At 37.2% G+C, this 14,859-nt stretch overlaps 1 protein-coding gene across 1 annotated transcript; it reads left to right on the forward strand.

Annotated features, from left to right (window-relative positions):
- Positions 1-1,313: 1,313 nt before the first annotated feature.
- On the forward strand, positions 1,314-2,639 carry LOC110856450 (ATP-dependent DNA helicase PIF1-like). Its single transcript, XM_022104931.1, has one exon. It carries the CDS (start codon positions 1,314-1,316, stop codon positions 2,637-2,639), a length of 1,326 nt encoding a protein of 441 aa, XP_021960623.1.
- Positions 2,640-14,859: the final 12,220 nt, after the last annotated feature.

The following is a 14,859-nucleotide window of genomic DNA, read 5'->3' on the forward strand; positions in this document are numbered from 1 at the left end:
GCCCAAACCTGATATTGATACGTCAGTGATAGTGATAGTGATATTGATACATATGTAATTCGCCACTTTCATTTATCCAGGCATCAATTGCGTTCAATTATTTATATTTATGACCCCACTAAATATTTACATACGTATCAACAAAAATTATGCAGGCTTAACTGGAATTTGCTGAATCATTCGGTGAAAAACTTTTAGCAAAAGATAACCTCCTTATCTATATGTAGAACCCTTCTCCAAGTCGAACTCAACCGTGCGTCAGAATTTTACATAAAACGGACACAGGTCTGACCAGGTTTAATCATTCAGGAGTAAAATAACATTCATCAATTGCAAAATATCTTCATCATCAAAAGTAGTTACAACAATGAAGGGATTATCCTTGCTAATTTTTCTGGCTGGCTTCGTTTCTCGAGGGGAAGGCAAGTAACTCATTCTTTCCTTCCATAGCTCGGCGGATATCGGGTTAAAACCTCCAAATATCCGGATCAGAATCTATATTCATTAAAAATTCCCGTCCTCCAACCTCCAAAATCCACGGGAAATCCACGGGATTGTAACGGGAAATGTACTTGCGGCGGGACTGGAAATGCGAGGAAAGGGGTCATCATATCGGAGTTTCTGGTCCCTGCAGCAATGATCATTTCGTTGGCGAGAACGCGAGAACTTGAGTCGATTATAAATTAATAAACCGTTGTAGCGGTAGAAGAAGCTCGCCCTGTTATACTTAAGTGGGTGGACTCGGTACACAATTTTGACATAATCATGGCTCAAATTTTTATAGACTTGTGTATAAAAATGGATATTAGGAAATAAATTCTAGAAATGCATCATTTAATTTAAATTTTTGCAGCTATGGTCCGGCAAATCAGACATAGAAACAATAGAAAACTCTGTGAATTAGAAAACATCCGTATTTTTAATAATGCCGAATTATTAAAAATTCTTGGTCGCTGTTTTTTTGAATTGCATACCCAATTATTTACTCGAGAAGAAGAGCAACTTATCAAGAGGGAGAGCAACTTATCAAGAGGGAGAGCAAGTTATCAAGAGGGAGAGCAACTTATCAAGAGGGAGAGCAACTTATCCAGAGGGAGAGCAACTTATCCACAGGGAGAGCAACTTATCCAGAGGAGAGCTCAGACGATTACCTCAAGTTAATGAAGACTTTGAACGAATCTCAAAGAAGATATTTATTGAACCTTTTGCATAATTTGAAAGCAAGATCGGGACAAAATTTCCACGTAATTCATGGGCAGGCCGGTGTAGGAAAGAGTAGATTAATTACTGCAATAGTTCAGTGCATATTAAGGATGTCGGACAAGGAACCTGGATTAAGTGGTGAAGCAATTCCTGTGCTAGTAGCAGCAGCAACAGGGAAAGCTGCATTTAACGTTTTTGGTATGACATTGCACTCGGCATTTAGACTCCCACCCAATCAATACGCAGGAAAAATGACTCCACTGGATCATGGTTCATGCAATACCTTGCGATGTAAGTTTGAGGCTTTAAAAGTTTTGATAATCGATGAGATTTCGTTAGTTAGCTTGAAAATGTTCACCCAAATTGATCAAAGATTGAGACAAATTTTAGGCGTCGATGAATTATTCGGAGGGGTTAGCCTCTTGGTCGTAGGCGATTTCTATCAGCTTAGTCCGGTGTTTGGACAATTTGTTTTTGAGGATAGCAAAGAAATTTTAGGCCCGATCATTGGAAATCCACTCTGGAATAGATTTAGTCTATTTGAGCTTAAGGAAATCATGAGGCAAAAAGATGACGCCAAGTTTGCAACTGCACTAAATAGACTGTCCATGGGAATGCTTGAAGAAGAAGATATCCAAATGTTCAAGAGTAGAGAAATTGGAAAAAACTTAATTGTTCCAGATGATGCAACATGGTTGTTTTACAGCCACGCAGATTGCGATAAATTTAATCGCGAAGCGATAAATCGAGCAAAGGGGCCATTGTACAATTCATATGCCATAGATAGAGTGCAGGGTGGAAAGATTCTAGCCTCCCAACAAGCAATGTTGGAGTCCGCCGAATATTTAAGTTTGCAGCAAACCGGAGGAATGCCATACCACGTTGCTTTGAGAGTCGGCCTTCGTTATATGATTACAACAAATATTGACGTATCTGATGGATTGTTTAATGGTGCTACAGGAAAATTAATTAGGGTAATTGAAAAGCCATTAACTAACGGGCAGAAAGCTGTTAAGATTGTATTTATGGAATTCTCGGAGAAATTGGTAGGACAACTGGCAAGAGCAAATAACTTAGGATTACTCAAAAAATTAGAAATTCCGCTGCATTGGACCCCGATCTTCTCGGAAACCAAGGCATTAAATAGTTTTGGGCACTATCAAGGAATGCAAATTGTTCGCCGTCAAATTCCCCTGGTTGCTGCTAATGCTATTTCCATCCATAAATCACAGAGTCTGTCTATCCCAAACACAGTTGCCAATATTCCAACTCGAGGATTGAGAAGGGATGCGATATATGTAGCTATGAGTCGGGCACCTTCGTTATCAGGATTATTTATTGGCGGTACTTTAAATGCTCCACGTGCAATCGATACTTTAGGGCATCCTGTAGCATTAGAGCTTTCCAGGTTGCGAAAATTATCATTCCCATATTAACTCAGATATTTACCAGACCTAGATGATCCCAATAAACTCGTATTCCACAACATTCAGTCTTTCCGAGCACACTATGACGATATTGTTGCTGATAGAAACTACATGGAAGCTGATATGCAATGCTTTTGTGAAACTCGGACATTGATTTCAGATATGGTAGAACTGCCTGGATTTACACTTTTGCATGGAATAGATTCACCGTCTATGCAGTCATCTATTGGAACACTGGTGTTTAGAAGTGACTCATTCTCTGCGAGCATATCAGATTTTCAATACTCACATCGAAATTTAAGTGTCACTAAACATTTGCAAATAGTTCGATGGATTCCAAACGGTGTAAGGATTTGCATGTTATACCGTAGTCCTCAGTATAGGACGATGAGTTTTCTACAGGACATCAGAAATCTTTTAACTAGCACAAAAGGCTCTCCAATGATTGTTTTCGGCGACTTCAACCTGAATTTTCTAACCCAAGATGGATGTCAAATGAGGCAAATTTTTTCTTCAATGGGTTTCAGATTAATAACTCCTTTAGAAAGTAGTACGGATGGGAATACATCGATAGATGCATGTCTTTCTAATGTGAATGGCGTTTCAGCTTGGTTCTACGAAAGCTATTTTAGCTATCATAAACCAATTTGTGTGACTTGGCCAAATGATGTAGATATATTGCCTTCACATGTGGAATTAGAAGATTGCCACACCGAATTAATGGAGGTAGATGTAAGCGAAAATGACATAGGCGACGAACCCGAGGAGTCGGAAATGGACATAGAGAACGAAGCTTTATCTGTAGACATTGTAATTTCCGAACCAACCCCTTCAATTCATATCGGAATTCCAAATTTAGGAAATACATGCTACATTAGCACAATTCTTCACGTAATCTATGAATCTCCTTCCATTCAAGCATTTCTGAAATGTAATGAAGATCGTCTATCTCGTTGTCTAATAGGATTCTTTCACGCATTAGTCACCCCAGTTTCACTTAGCCACCTTAGAAGCACCAGGCTGGAGTTAGTTGAATGCATGCCATCATACTCAATTGGAATGCAAGATGACCCCCATCTATTTCTCCTTGACCTACTGCAGAACTTACGCAACTCTGGTTTATCTCTAGAGGAATATATTTCCAATATAGAAACTGAGGTTACGTGCACTTGTAAAAGTAAAGGAACGAGAAATGAATCGTGTACTTCCCTATCCATCGGAAGGTCAACGCAAAATTTACAAGAGTGCGTTAATAATCACTTCACCGGGCAGCAGGAATATCTCTGTGAGAACTGTAAGTTCTCAGGATTGGTTAATTTCAAATCTAACCATTTCAATCTATCTTGGCGCCAAGATATTGGCGCCAAGAACGTTAGTGGTTAATCTGAAAATTTTTACAAATCAAGGTACAAAAATTACGGAGAAGTCGTATGCATCAGATGTTCTTACGTTACCTGGCTCGGATAATGTATACGCTTTGACACTTATAGTTAGTCATTTGGGCAATTCCTTAAACTCAGGACATTATGGTGTTAATTATAGACGTGAAAATGATTGGATAATCTATGATGATAACAATGTTTATGTTTCGACGGACTGCGTTGGCGATAGCTATATTTTCTTATACAAATTTACATAATTCCACCTTCAAAACTATCTAACCTCTCGTAAAGTCACCATTGTCATAACACGTAGTTAATATGCATCTCTTATAAACCTTGATTCATACAGTGCATACAATCATCAAGCTATCCTGATAATGTTGAAATACACATTACCAGGGCACATGGCTCATACAATGATACTAACCAAAACTAGCTTCACGAAAGGTCACAAAAATGGTAAACAAAACTTGATTCATACATGGCATTCTACCATCATCACGCTGCCCTGATAATGTTGGAATACACATTACCAGAACTAGCTCATAAAAATATGCATCATTATCATAATCACTGAAAACGACAATAAAATTATTTGCATTACCTCTCCCTGTATGCCACTACCAGCCCTTATATAATTTTAGGGTCATATATGTATTTAATCTAAGTTTATTCAATTTTCAGATCTTCATCTTTTTGGTTCAATCGGAATATCCAAGTTATTTGATTGGTTCACTAATTGATTTTTTCAGATTCAAACGATACATCAAGGTTCAAAGTTACCCAAGTTCGTTTAAAAAAGGTAGGTGTATTTTATTGCATTTTTGCAATGAAGTCATCGAGATTAGGGTGTCCCAAGTCATTAATAGTGTCTCATTTGAGTGCACTCCTGGTCGGAGTTAAGTACAAGGAAATTATTTCCCAAATGAGATACTGACTGGGACAGGTAGTGGCATCTAATGGCGAGTGGTAAGGGGGTTCATAAATAGAAATAAAATTATCATTTCAAATGGTCTGGTAATGTTGACATTACCAGGGCCCAGATGCGATGTAAGATGTCATGGGTTCATAAACAGAAATCGCACTGGGTCGTAACCTGGCTGGTTACCTGATGAACGGGAGTAGCGACCTGTCTTGGGCTTATAGAGAGCCGAAACCCAGTTGGTGTTGTGTAAAACCATGCAAGTAATTTGAAGTGAAAAGTACGTTTGACGATCACCAATGGTACAGAAAAATCGGATAAAATAGAACCATGCTATTCATATATAATTGCACTAATGGTACAGAAGAAATGGGGCAAACTGTAGTAACGTTAGAAGTAGCTCACCCTGTAATAATGATTTGGTTGTAACTTGCCCCAAAGGTGCACAAAAATGCAACAAAATAGACACATTAGTTTTTGGCAATTATGCACCAATGGTGCAGAAAAATCCAACAAAGTAGAGCAATAATGTTTATGCAACATTGCACCAATGGTGCAGAAATATTGAACAACATAGATCAATAATTATTATGCATCGAGGAAAGTCCAAAAATTATGCATCACTGGTGCAGAATTACCTACCAACGTTCACCGATAATTTTGAAAAATTTATGTCAGAATTGTCAAATAAAATCCGCCGAGTAGTATGCACTATTGGTGCGTTATGCATCAAAGCCCCCAATTCTTTCGCATCATTTGGTGTTTCCGATTGTTAGATACCAACGGTGCTATTAATTTATGAAAAAATGGACCTGATCCATTCTAGTGAGTATCAATTGATGCTCATCCAATTGTTTCGCATCAGCTTGGATAACCAACTGTTCAATACGAACGGTGCTACTTATTCCAAAATTTTAGTGCTTTCTAAATCCATTTGCACAATTAATTCGCACCATTTGCGCCACGGATTGTTCGATACCAATGGTGCCGCTAATTTATTCTATAATGGTCAAGGGGATTATTAATTAGCATCAATTGATGCAAAAAACTCGTGAACACACAGACAGACGGACGGACGGACAAGAGGAATTCAATAGCTCTCGTGCTACGCAGGGCGAGCTAATGAGGGACCATCCATATATTTCATTATCAAAAATTCTCGATTTTAGCACGGACCAACCAAACGTGAGTATGCCTTAATAAATAAGGATTTTTAACATGGGAAAAATATGATCACCCGCCCAATAAAATTATTACGTAATATATCGACGTTCACTTAAAATTTTCGTTACTTCTTTGTATCCTAAGTATTTTTCACATCGCAAAATAACCTACGAAGTGATTTTATAAGGCTGAGGCTGAGACATAAGCAAAATTTTGCTCTGAAAATCATGTTATTACACTTACGATTTTTACAAGCCTTCTTTTTTCTTCATATAAAGATCGCTCACGATGGTATCGGACTGCCCCGCAAAGAGTGCGCTAGGCGGGAACACAGCTAAATTAAAAAAAATTATTTTTGAATAGACCAAAGTATAAGCTTTCCATCGATATATGTCAACAATTATTGAGTCACGGCTAAAAGTAGAATAACTTGGGTTGAAAGGGAAGAGTTGGAAAAACGAGGAATTGAGTTTCATAAAAATGAAGCAAACAGTGATTCCAAAACTACTCGGCATTTTTTTAAAGAAGAAGGTAGTTCTGAACCCAACATCAACTAACGAGGGAACCTTTTATAGTGCCCTGAGCTCCCAGCATATCCAATGTATATATTAGACGCAGTTTTTAATACTAGTCCTATGATGTGACAAAATCTCCGTGTCAAAATGACATTTGGTCAAGTGGTGACGATTTTAGTGACGCGAGGAACGGTCACTTTCTCCCATGATTTCAATAGTGCAGCTACTATTGAAATCATGGGAGAAAGTGACCGTTTCGTGATCGGGCTGAAATTACGCGGACGGATACATAAATATTTTTTCAATATTCTATAAAGTTCATTTCATCATTCTAAACGCTGGGGGCTATGTTACAAGCATTGCGAAAATGCAGGTTTTGGTGCAGCTCTCGCCAAATATTTCGCGAAAACGTGATTTTGCACCGCATGTTCTATGACAAAGTTTTAGTTTCATTAATTATCTGTCGATTAAGGCTATTACGAAGGAAATCGAGATGGGACAGTAGTTAAGGTTCCCTTGTAAGTCCAAATATTCTAAGCTATCAGAAACGCCAGACACCTTAATTAAATTTAAGAACAGATGGAAGAAAATCACCTTGAAAGTAGGTGCAGCCTATGGGCGGAATTTGACGCGAAATCTGAAGAAGAAAATGCTAACTGTAGCAGACAGCGGAATTGAATCATTAAAATTTGAACTGTATGGCAATCCATACCCTTTGGTAGTAAACATATGCAACTTTTTTGAAATTACATTGAAACTGTGTGTAAAGTTATGAGCTTTTTATTACATTAGTGTCATACAATCGTGACCGATCTTTATCAGGAGGATCATTAAGGATGGGATCGATTAAGGTTGACCACAGGGGGGAGAGACTGGTGGGGGATTTTATTAACGCAGCCTCCAAGATTTGAATATTGTCCCAGTTATTTTGATGGGTTCCTTGGTGCTTGTTATGGAGTTTTGTGGAAATTTTCCTGACACTCACAGGCATGGAAGAACCACATAATTGAAAATCATTCGATTAATTAGGCAAGGAAATGAGACTAAAGTAGCATGGGCTCCAAATTTGATGAATAGAAAATGCAAAATAATTATTATTTATCCACATATGTACCCTCCACATCCGCTGAAAAATGTAGATTATTACGTACATTGGTATTGAAATTACATGTTATTATGATTATATAAAATTACACGGACAATGACACACATTAACTCATTTACATCTCAACAGTATGTATTAAGGGAAATGTGCCATTCCGCGTTGCATCAATTTCACCGAATTAAATATAAAAATTAGGAAGCAAACTTTCAGGTATAACCATTAACGTAGCATAGCTATTTTAGAATTATATGCAACCACTCCCCCGCAAAAAATTGTATAAAGAAACTAGAAAAAATAAGAAACTATGTAATATACACTCGGTAACATCATAATTAGACCATGCATAACTTGCGTTGATATTTGCCTTGTCATATTAATACGAATGTTCTGATGCATCAAAAGTTTCAAAATTCGAAAATTTGCGGTTGTTTGACCTATACATAAATCATTAAACAACTGATGGTTCCCGCACCTCTACTTCTACCAGTCTGATGTCCGGTCTTTCTCCTCGAGAAAGTTGAAAGTAAAAATGATCTCGCTGGAAGATATTTTTAGACTGATGGTGATTTTTATTAAACAACTTGGTTTTAAGGTTTTGACAGTACATAGGAGACATTCATACATATGTAATAATATGTGGTCAGAAGTGACCATACAAACTACGCAGAGTTATGCTCAAACGAAGTGTCCCTTCTAATGAGGCATAGAAACAAAAGGACCCTTTTAATCCCTTGTCCTGGGAAAAAGGTTGGAAAATGCTCAGCCCTCATAAAAGTCGACAAACTTCAAAATTGATAAATATGGAAAACTTTGTTAACATGCATATTTTAACAAAAGTGTGGGTAGCAAGAAATTTTTAGGGCAAAAATTCCTGAAGGAGTGACTTATATGGCAGGAGCCGTAACAAAATAGTCACTAAGCAATAGAGAGCGAAGTGAGACATAATTCTAATACGACCCTGACGCGCGATGGTGGTGGATACCAGGTGGTCGAGGATCCGAGTCCCTGTCTGCCTCTCGATAAGTATAGAAACGGTTTCGTAGCACACTTCCCCCGGTATCCCTCACCTCTTGAAAATATTCATGAAAGTACTCCCTGGATGGATTGCATTTCACTATTTTTATATTTTGCGGATTTGGTGCATGTTTATATCCTTTGTCTTGTATTACCCACTCAATATTTTCTTTCCTTCCAGCGTTTCCCAAATTAACATCTCACTCAAAAATTTGGCTTTGCATTTTTAATCGTAAAACAAATGATGAACGAATTTTTGTTTTTTTCAAATCTTGAACGCGTGATTTTACATTTAGGTATTGTTATGACGGAGTTTACAACGGCAACATACACATAGATAGCTTAGAATATTGTAGCTTATAGTAACAAAAACGTGACGAGCAAATCTAAAGCAGTATTACAAACTACGAGGGAAGTTGATCTATCGAAAAAGGTACCATTTCCCATATGAACTTTCAAGGGGAAACATGACACAATATATTTCACTTCCCATCTCGACGCCTTCTTTAATCCACGTCTTGCCGCATTGATAAAGTCAACGGATCTGGTGTATGGATAGGAGACAATTTTGAAGAGATGTTGAATCATTACTAATGTATCGACTGCTCCGACGGAATAGATTGCCAAAACAGGCAAGGGGATCTTCTCGCTGGACGATAGGACGACATAGAGTGACGTACTATTCAACACGAGTATGCCACCAACAACGAACGGCATAGCTGGGTCTCTCCAGGCATTGTTAAGTAGGCGCGACAACAATTGGAGTTTCCTATATTGAACAAGTAAAATCATACGGAAGCTTTTTTCTTGGTCCAGATATCTGAAAAACGGATCAATCAATACTTAATTCTATGCAAATATAAAAGGGAAATACTGCGAATTCAACATCGGTATGACTATCAGGGAACGGATACCTTTTTAAGCCATCTAAGAGCAGAAGCTGCACAGCAACTGGATAATATAGAAGTACAAATAGGCCAAATGCTAGTGTGCTGAAAATAACTAGTCCGGTGTAGGCGGCGAACACTGCTTGTACCGTCTTTGCCAAGAAATATCCGCGTATGTCGTTCCAATCCTTGCAGGGTAATGTTGCCATGGTAAAGAAAGAAGGTGGCATGCAAGGTTTGAGAAAACCAGTGGCGCAAAGAGTGACTGGTGCAGCTGTTACTGTTATTATAGCGAGGACCGCAATCCCAATAAAATAGTTTGGAACGTAGCCATGGACACCTACTTTTAAAGAATAAATGCTTACGATCAAAATTATTAGATGTTCTTAAGTGATGATTGATTGATTGATTTATTAATTTAATAAAACCCTTTCGGGCAAAATCTGCCCATAGAGTACATAAAATACATAATTATAAAGAATTTAGTTAAGATATTGAGCTGGTTTCGTTAGTGCCATGATTAGTTAGTGAAAGCAATATAATATATATTTAATATTAAAATCTTGTGAAACGGTTTAAAATTATTTATGTTTTTAAGTGTTGTTAGGCAAACCATAAGATTACAGATAGACCCAGGAATGTCATTTTTTTAATAAGTAAAATCTTATGGAGAAAATTATTATTATCTTTCAAATAAGAGGATTTTGTGATTTTGAATAATGTCCATGCTGAATGTATTTGGTATCCCTGCTGAGTATTGAATATTGGGTTGGATATTTTACATCTTGTACAAATAATGGAAACGGTGTTTTAGTTTAACCCGGAAGGCCTAAAATTTTTCTTCTGCGAATAACAACATACGTAACGGTATACTTGGTTATCAATCAATTCACCTTATCCCAGTTTGGCGCCTTTTATTGATATATTGTCGCACAACTAGATACTTGTGTAATAGTGAAATCGTCAGTACATATGTACTGTATTAATGAAAATATTTACCAACCTTTCCCCTGATGGTCCCTTTCCAAATAGTTCGAGCAATTCAGAAGGAACACGATTTCCCTCGGGACACGAAGCAAGTGCAGCAGCCCAAAACAAGCTCCTATAAACAAGTCGAGAAAGAAGGTCATGAGGATTTGTCTCCAACTATCTGTGAACACAACTGCTCTGGATTTTGACTTCTGAATTTGAAACCATTTCAATATCAGGGTCAATTGAATCACGAGAGATCCGATGGCACAGATAGTTTTAACGGCTGTCCACCTGGATGTGTTAAGCCGAAGATATTTTTTATCATCGATGATAAACGGGACTGCGTGCACCCAAAGGGTGCTTTCGACAACGACATGATTAACCGTAGTATATGACGAAACTTTTTCTCTGATGGAAACCTTGTAACTCTTGAAGTAGAATTGGACTTTCTTGCAGAGAGAAGCTAGATTGGGAACAATTCCTAGCATTTGTAAGTATTTAAAGAATTTTGCTACCATGGTCCAAAAATATTAACACCGCAGTGCATTTTTTCCGGTAGATTTGTAACGTTTTGCAATTCAAAAATAGTTCAGACATGCAAAACTCAAACAAATCTTATGCGTTCTGCTTGTCGACTGAACGCCATATCCCACGTAACCCGACAATTGAACAAAACTAATCAAAAACTATTGATTATTATTTAATTATTTTTGACTTACTGCAGAAACGCTATGTATGTATTGTGAGTGTATGTTGATATTGGATTAACCCTAGCTTATTTATTTAGAGTACTGGTTGATTTTGTAGCTATGTGCCTACTTATATATTAAATAGATCAACATTTAGAAAAGTTATCTCAAATGAAAAAATAGAGTAAACTATATAAAGTTTACATAGTTCCACCAGTAGTAAACCAAATATAAATTAACAAACCCAAATTGGTTTATTATTTCACATATGTAACTGGAAATAAATAATTTAGCAGGCGACATATTTACAATGCGATGGTGTGAAGTGTAACCCTCCGAACTGGCTGAAATTTTGAAATTAGGTGGTCCGAGTCAATACAACTAACGTTTCTTCAGCCAGTTTGTGCGATGGTTAGAGTTACTCAAAATATTTGAGGTCAAAGTTGAAAAAACGGCCGACTTTTTTCAGGCTGAGTGAGAAAACTCCACTTCCATTCTCTTCCGCTCGCTTTGATTTTCACTCCGAAAAATAACTCATTTCAACATTTTAAATTTCATTTATTATAGAAAAATGTTAATTATTCATTGCACATGTGACCATATGATTATTTTCATAAAAATCCACAAAACAATACGATAAACTGCACCAGCTGCATCTGATGAATGTTGGATTGCCACAATTCAGGGTGCAACTAATATTTTTTTCTCTAAAACAAACTTCGCTTACATTTTTAAACTCGGGCTTTTCGTCATCACCCCATAATCCGCTGGAGTACCAACAATATCGAATCATTGGAACAAACACAGGAGCACTTAAAATATAATGAGCCAAAGAGTTTAATTTTAAAGCACCGTTACGCGAATTTAATTTAGACGCTTCTCCTGTTTCGTTTAAAGCTTCATAAAAGTAAAATTTTTTTGACAAGGAATTTAAGTTGCCTATGAAAGTAAGTGTCCAATGGTTGGCACAAATCCGTACAGCTCTCAGGAATAAATTTTACGTCGAAGTCAAATGTTTCTTGGTCTTCAAATCTGTCGTCGTAAATTTGCATATTAGTTTGTCCTGTCCAATTATCCAATAAATACAGTACTTGGTTGTATTCTGCACTAGGGGCAATAATTTCATCGAGAAAATCTTCAACTAATTTTGTACTCAATTTTCCGGATTTGCTGGCAACAACAACGATATTTGGTGCAACGAAAAGGTTTTTTTGGACATTTGGGCCAAATGATCCTCCCGGTTCCTATTCATTCAGTTTATTAATTGCTACAAAATTTTTGTTATGAAATTGTATTTTATATACTGTGTACAAAAGCAAACATACCTGTAAGCAAATAAATACTTTCGGTAGGATTGATCCGTCATACCCGATTGTATATTGTACGGTATACGAATGGGTAGCTTTATTTTTAGGAGAGAAAGCAGTACCAAAAGTGGACCTTTCACCTTTCCAAGTCAAAGTTCGACTAGGTACCATTTCGTACTTAAAGCCTGTCTGATCAGTGTTCCATATATTTGATGGTTCGTAAGCTGGAATAATTTGCTTGATTTCGTCCCGAAATTTAATTGTATTCGATAAAACATCTTGCATGTTCTTACAATGCGTTCTTTTAACTAATTTTTGAATTTTTCTGGAAGATATTCTATTTCTTTTCTTAAAAATTGTTATCCAAGTATCACAGGCTTTGAAATTGAAATCAGGATAGTCTCTTGCTTTAAGTAATGCCCATCTTCAGATGTCGTTCGTTTGAATTGGTAAAAACATCTCCCTAGATTCCCGAAATTGTTTCATCACATACTCCTCAATGTCTCTCATGATTGTAAATTTTGTTCCACCTACCGCAAATTAAAATTGAAATCAGCATTTGAAATTTATATGAAGATTATTGAATCGTTACCCTGTGAAATCTGCTTTCTCCATCGGCTAATATAATTTTTATGCTTGACCTTCCAGAATCTGCTTTTAAAGCTCGAATATTTCCATTTTTTATTAGAATCGAAAGCATCTACTGCCTTAATCTTGTAATCCATGGGGACCTCGTCTTGCACAATATCGTTTCCGTGCTCGTCTGCATATAATTCGAAACTTCCAACCACGTTTTCATCTATTTTGAATGTTTTTCATCGTATTAATGCAGAATAAAAACAATAATAAGCGCAAAATTATGTATCCACACTACCTTCGATAAATTCTTCCTCTTCAACAAATAAATAGTCGTGCACAATTTCAGACAATTTATCCAATAAAATTTCGGCAATTAAGTATTCCTCCTCACATGGGTCTTGGTCTTGGTCTTCGTTTTCAAATGAATTGGATATCAGAATAACCAACGCCTTCGAAATGGAAAGCAAGTTAAGTTTTTCCATGTTTATTAAGTAGCTTCAGCTACTTTATGTGAAGACTTTGTCTGTCTGTCTGTCTGTCTGTCTGTCTGTCTGTCTGTCTGTCTGTCTGTCTGTCTGTTAGCAGGATATCAGGAGAACGGATCGAGATAATCGAAATCGGTTTTCGCCATCATACATAGGACCCCAGGGGGAGGATCCTATCAACTTTTGGGGGCAACCGGACCACACCCCCTTTGGCGACAGGGGGTGTGGTCGGGGCAAAATGAGATTTTTAGTGCAATTTAGTCTATAGGTGAAATAGAGTAAAATTATGTGTTCCGGAGTTGTGCCACACCCCCTCGGCGCCTGGGGGTGTGGTTGGGGCAAAATGAGATTTTTAGTGCAATTTAATCTATGGGTAAAATTAGGTGAAATTGAGTGAAATTAAATGAAATTAAGTGAAATTAAGTGAAATTAAGTGCTTCCCCGATTGTGCCACACCCCCTCGGCCCCAGGGGGTGTGGTTGGGGCAAAATGAGATTTTTAGTGCAATTTATTCTATGGGTAAAATTAAGTGAAATTGAGTGACATTAAATGAAATTAAGTGAAATTAAGTGAAATTAAATGAAATTAAGTGAAATTAAGTGAAATTAAGTGCTTCCCCGATTGTGCCACACCCCTTCGGCGCCAGCGGGTGTGGTTGGGGCAAAATGAGATTTTTAGTGCAATTTAATCTATAGGTGAAATAGAGTAAAATTATGTGTTCCGGAGTTGTGCCACACCCCCTAGGCGCCAGGAGTGTGGTTGGGGCAAAATGAGATTTTTATAAAAAATTAATCTATAGATGAAATAGAGTGAAATTAAGTGTTCCCGAGTTGTTCCACACCCCCTCGTCGCCAGGGGGTGTGGTCGGGGCAAAATGAGATTTCTACAAAAAATTAATCTATAGGTGAAATAGAGTGAAATTAAGTGTTCCCGAGTTGTGGTGGGACCGTTTGGGGTGAAGTACGTCTGAAGCTACTTCCGTATGCGCGTTTGCGACGGTTTATTTGCCATTGGGGAATTTATAAATTAACTTTTATATAAATTCGTACTGCAAATAAGTAAAAATCTAACTTATTTAATTATGAATTAAGTTAAGCGTGTATAGTGCGTGTTAATTGCTTTTTAAGCTGTAATTAATAATGTTATAATGTTAATAATTAGTTTTCATCACTGCTTGTGCATGAAGGCGTATGTGTGAGCGAGACACC

Source organism: Folsomia candida, unplaced genomic scaffold, assembly GCF_002217175.1.
Source record: "Folsomia candida strain VU population unplaced genomic scaffold, ASM221717v1 Fcan01_Sc016, whole genome shotgun sequence".
NCBI lineage: Eukaryota > Metazoa > Arthropoda > Collembola > Entomobryomorpha > Isotomidae > Folsomia > Folsomia candida.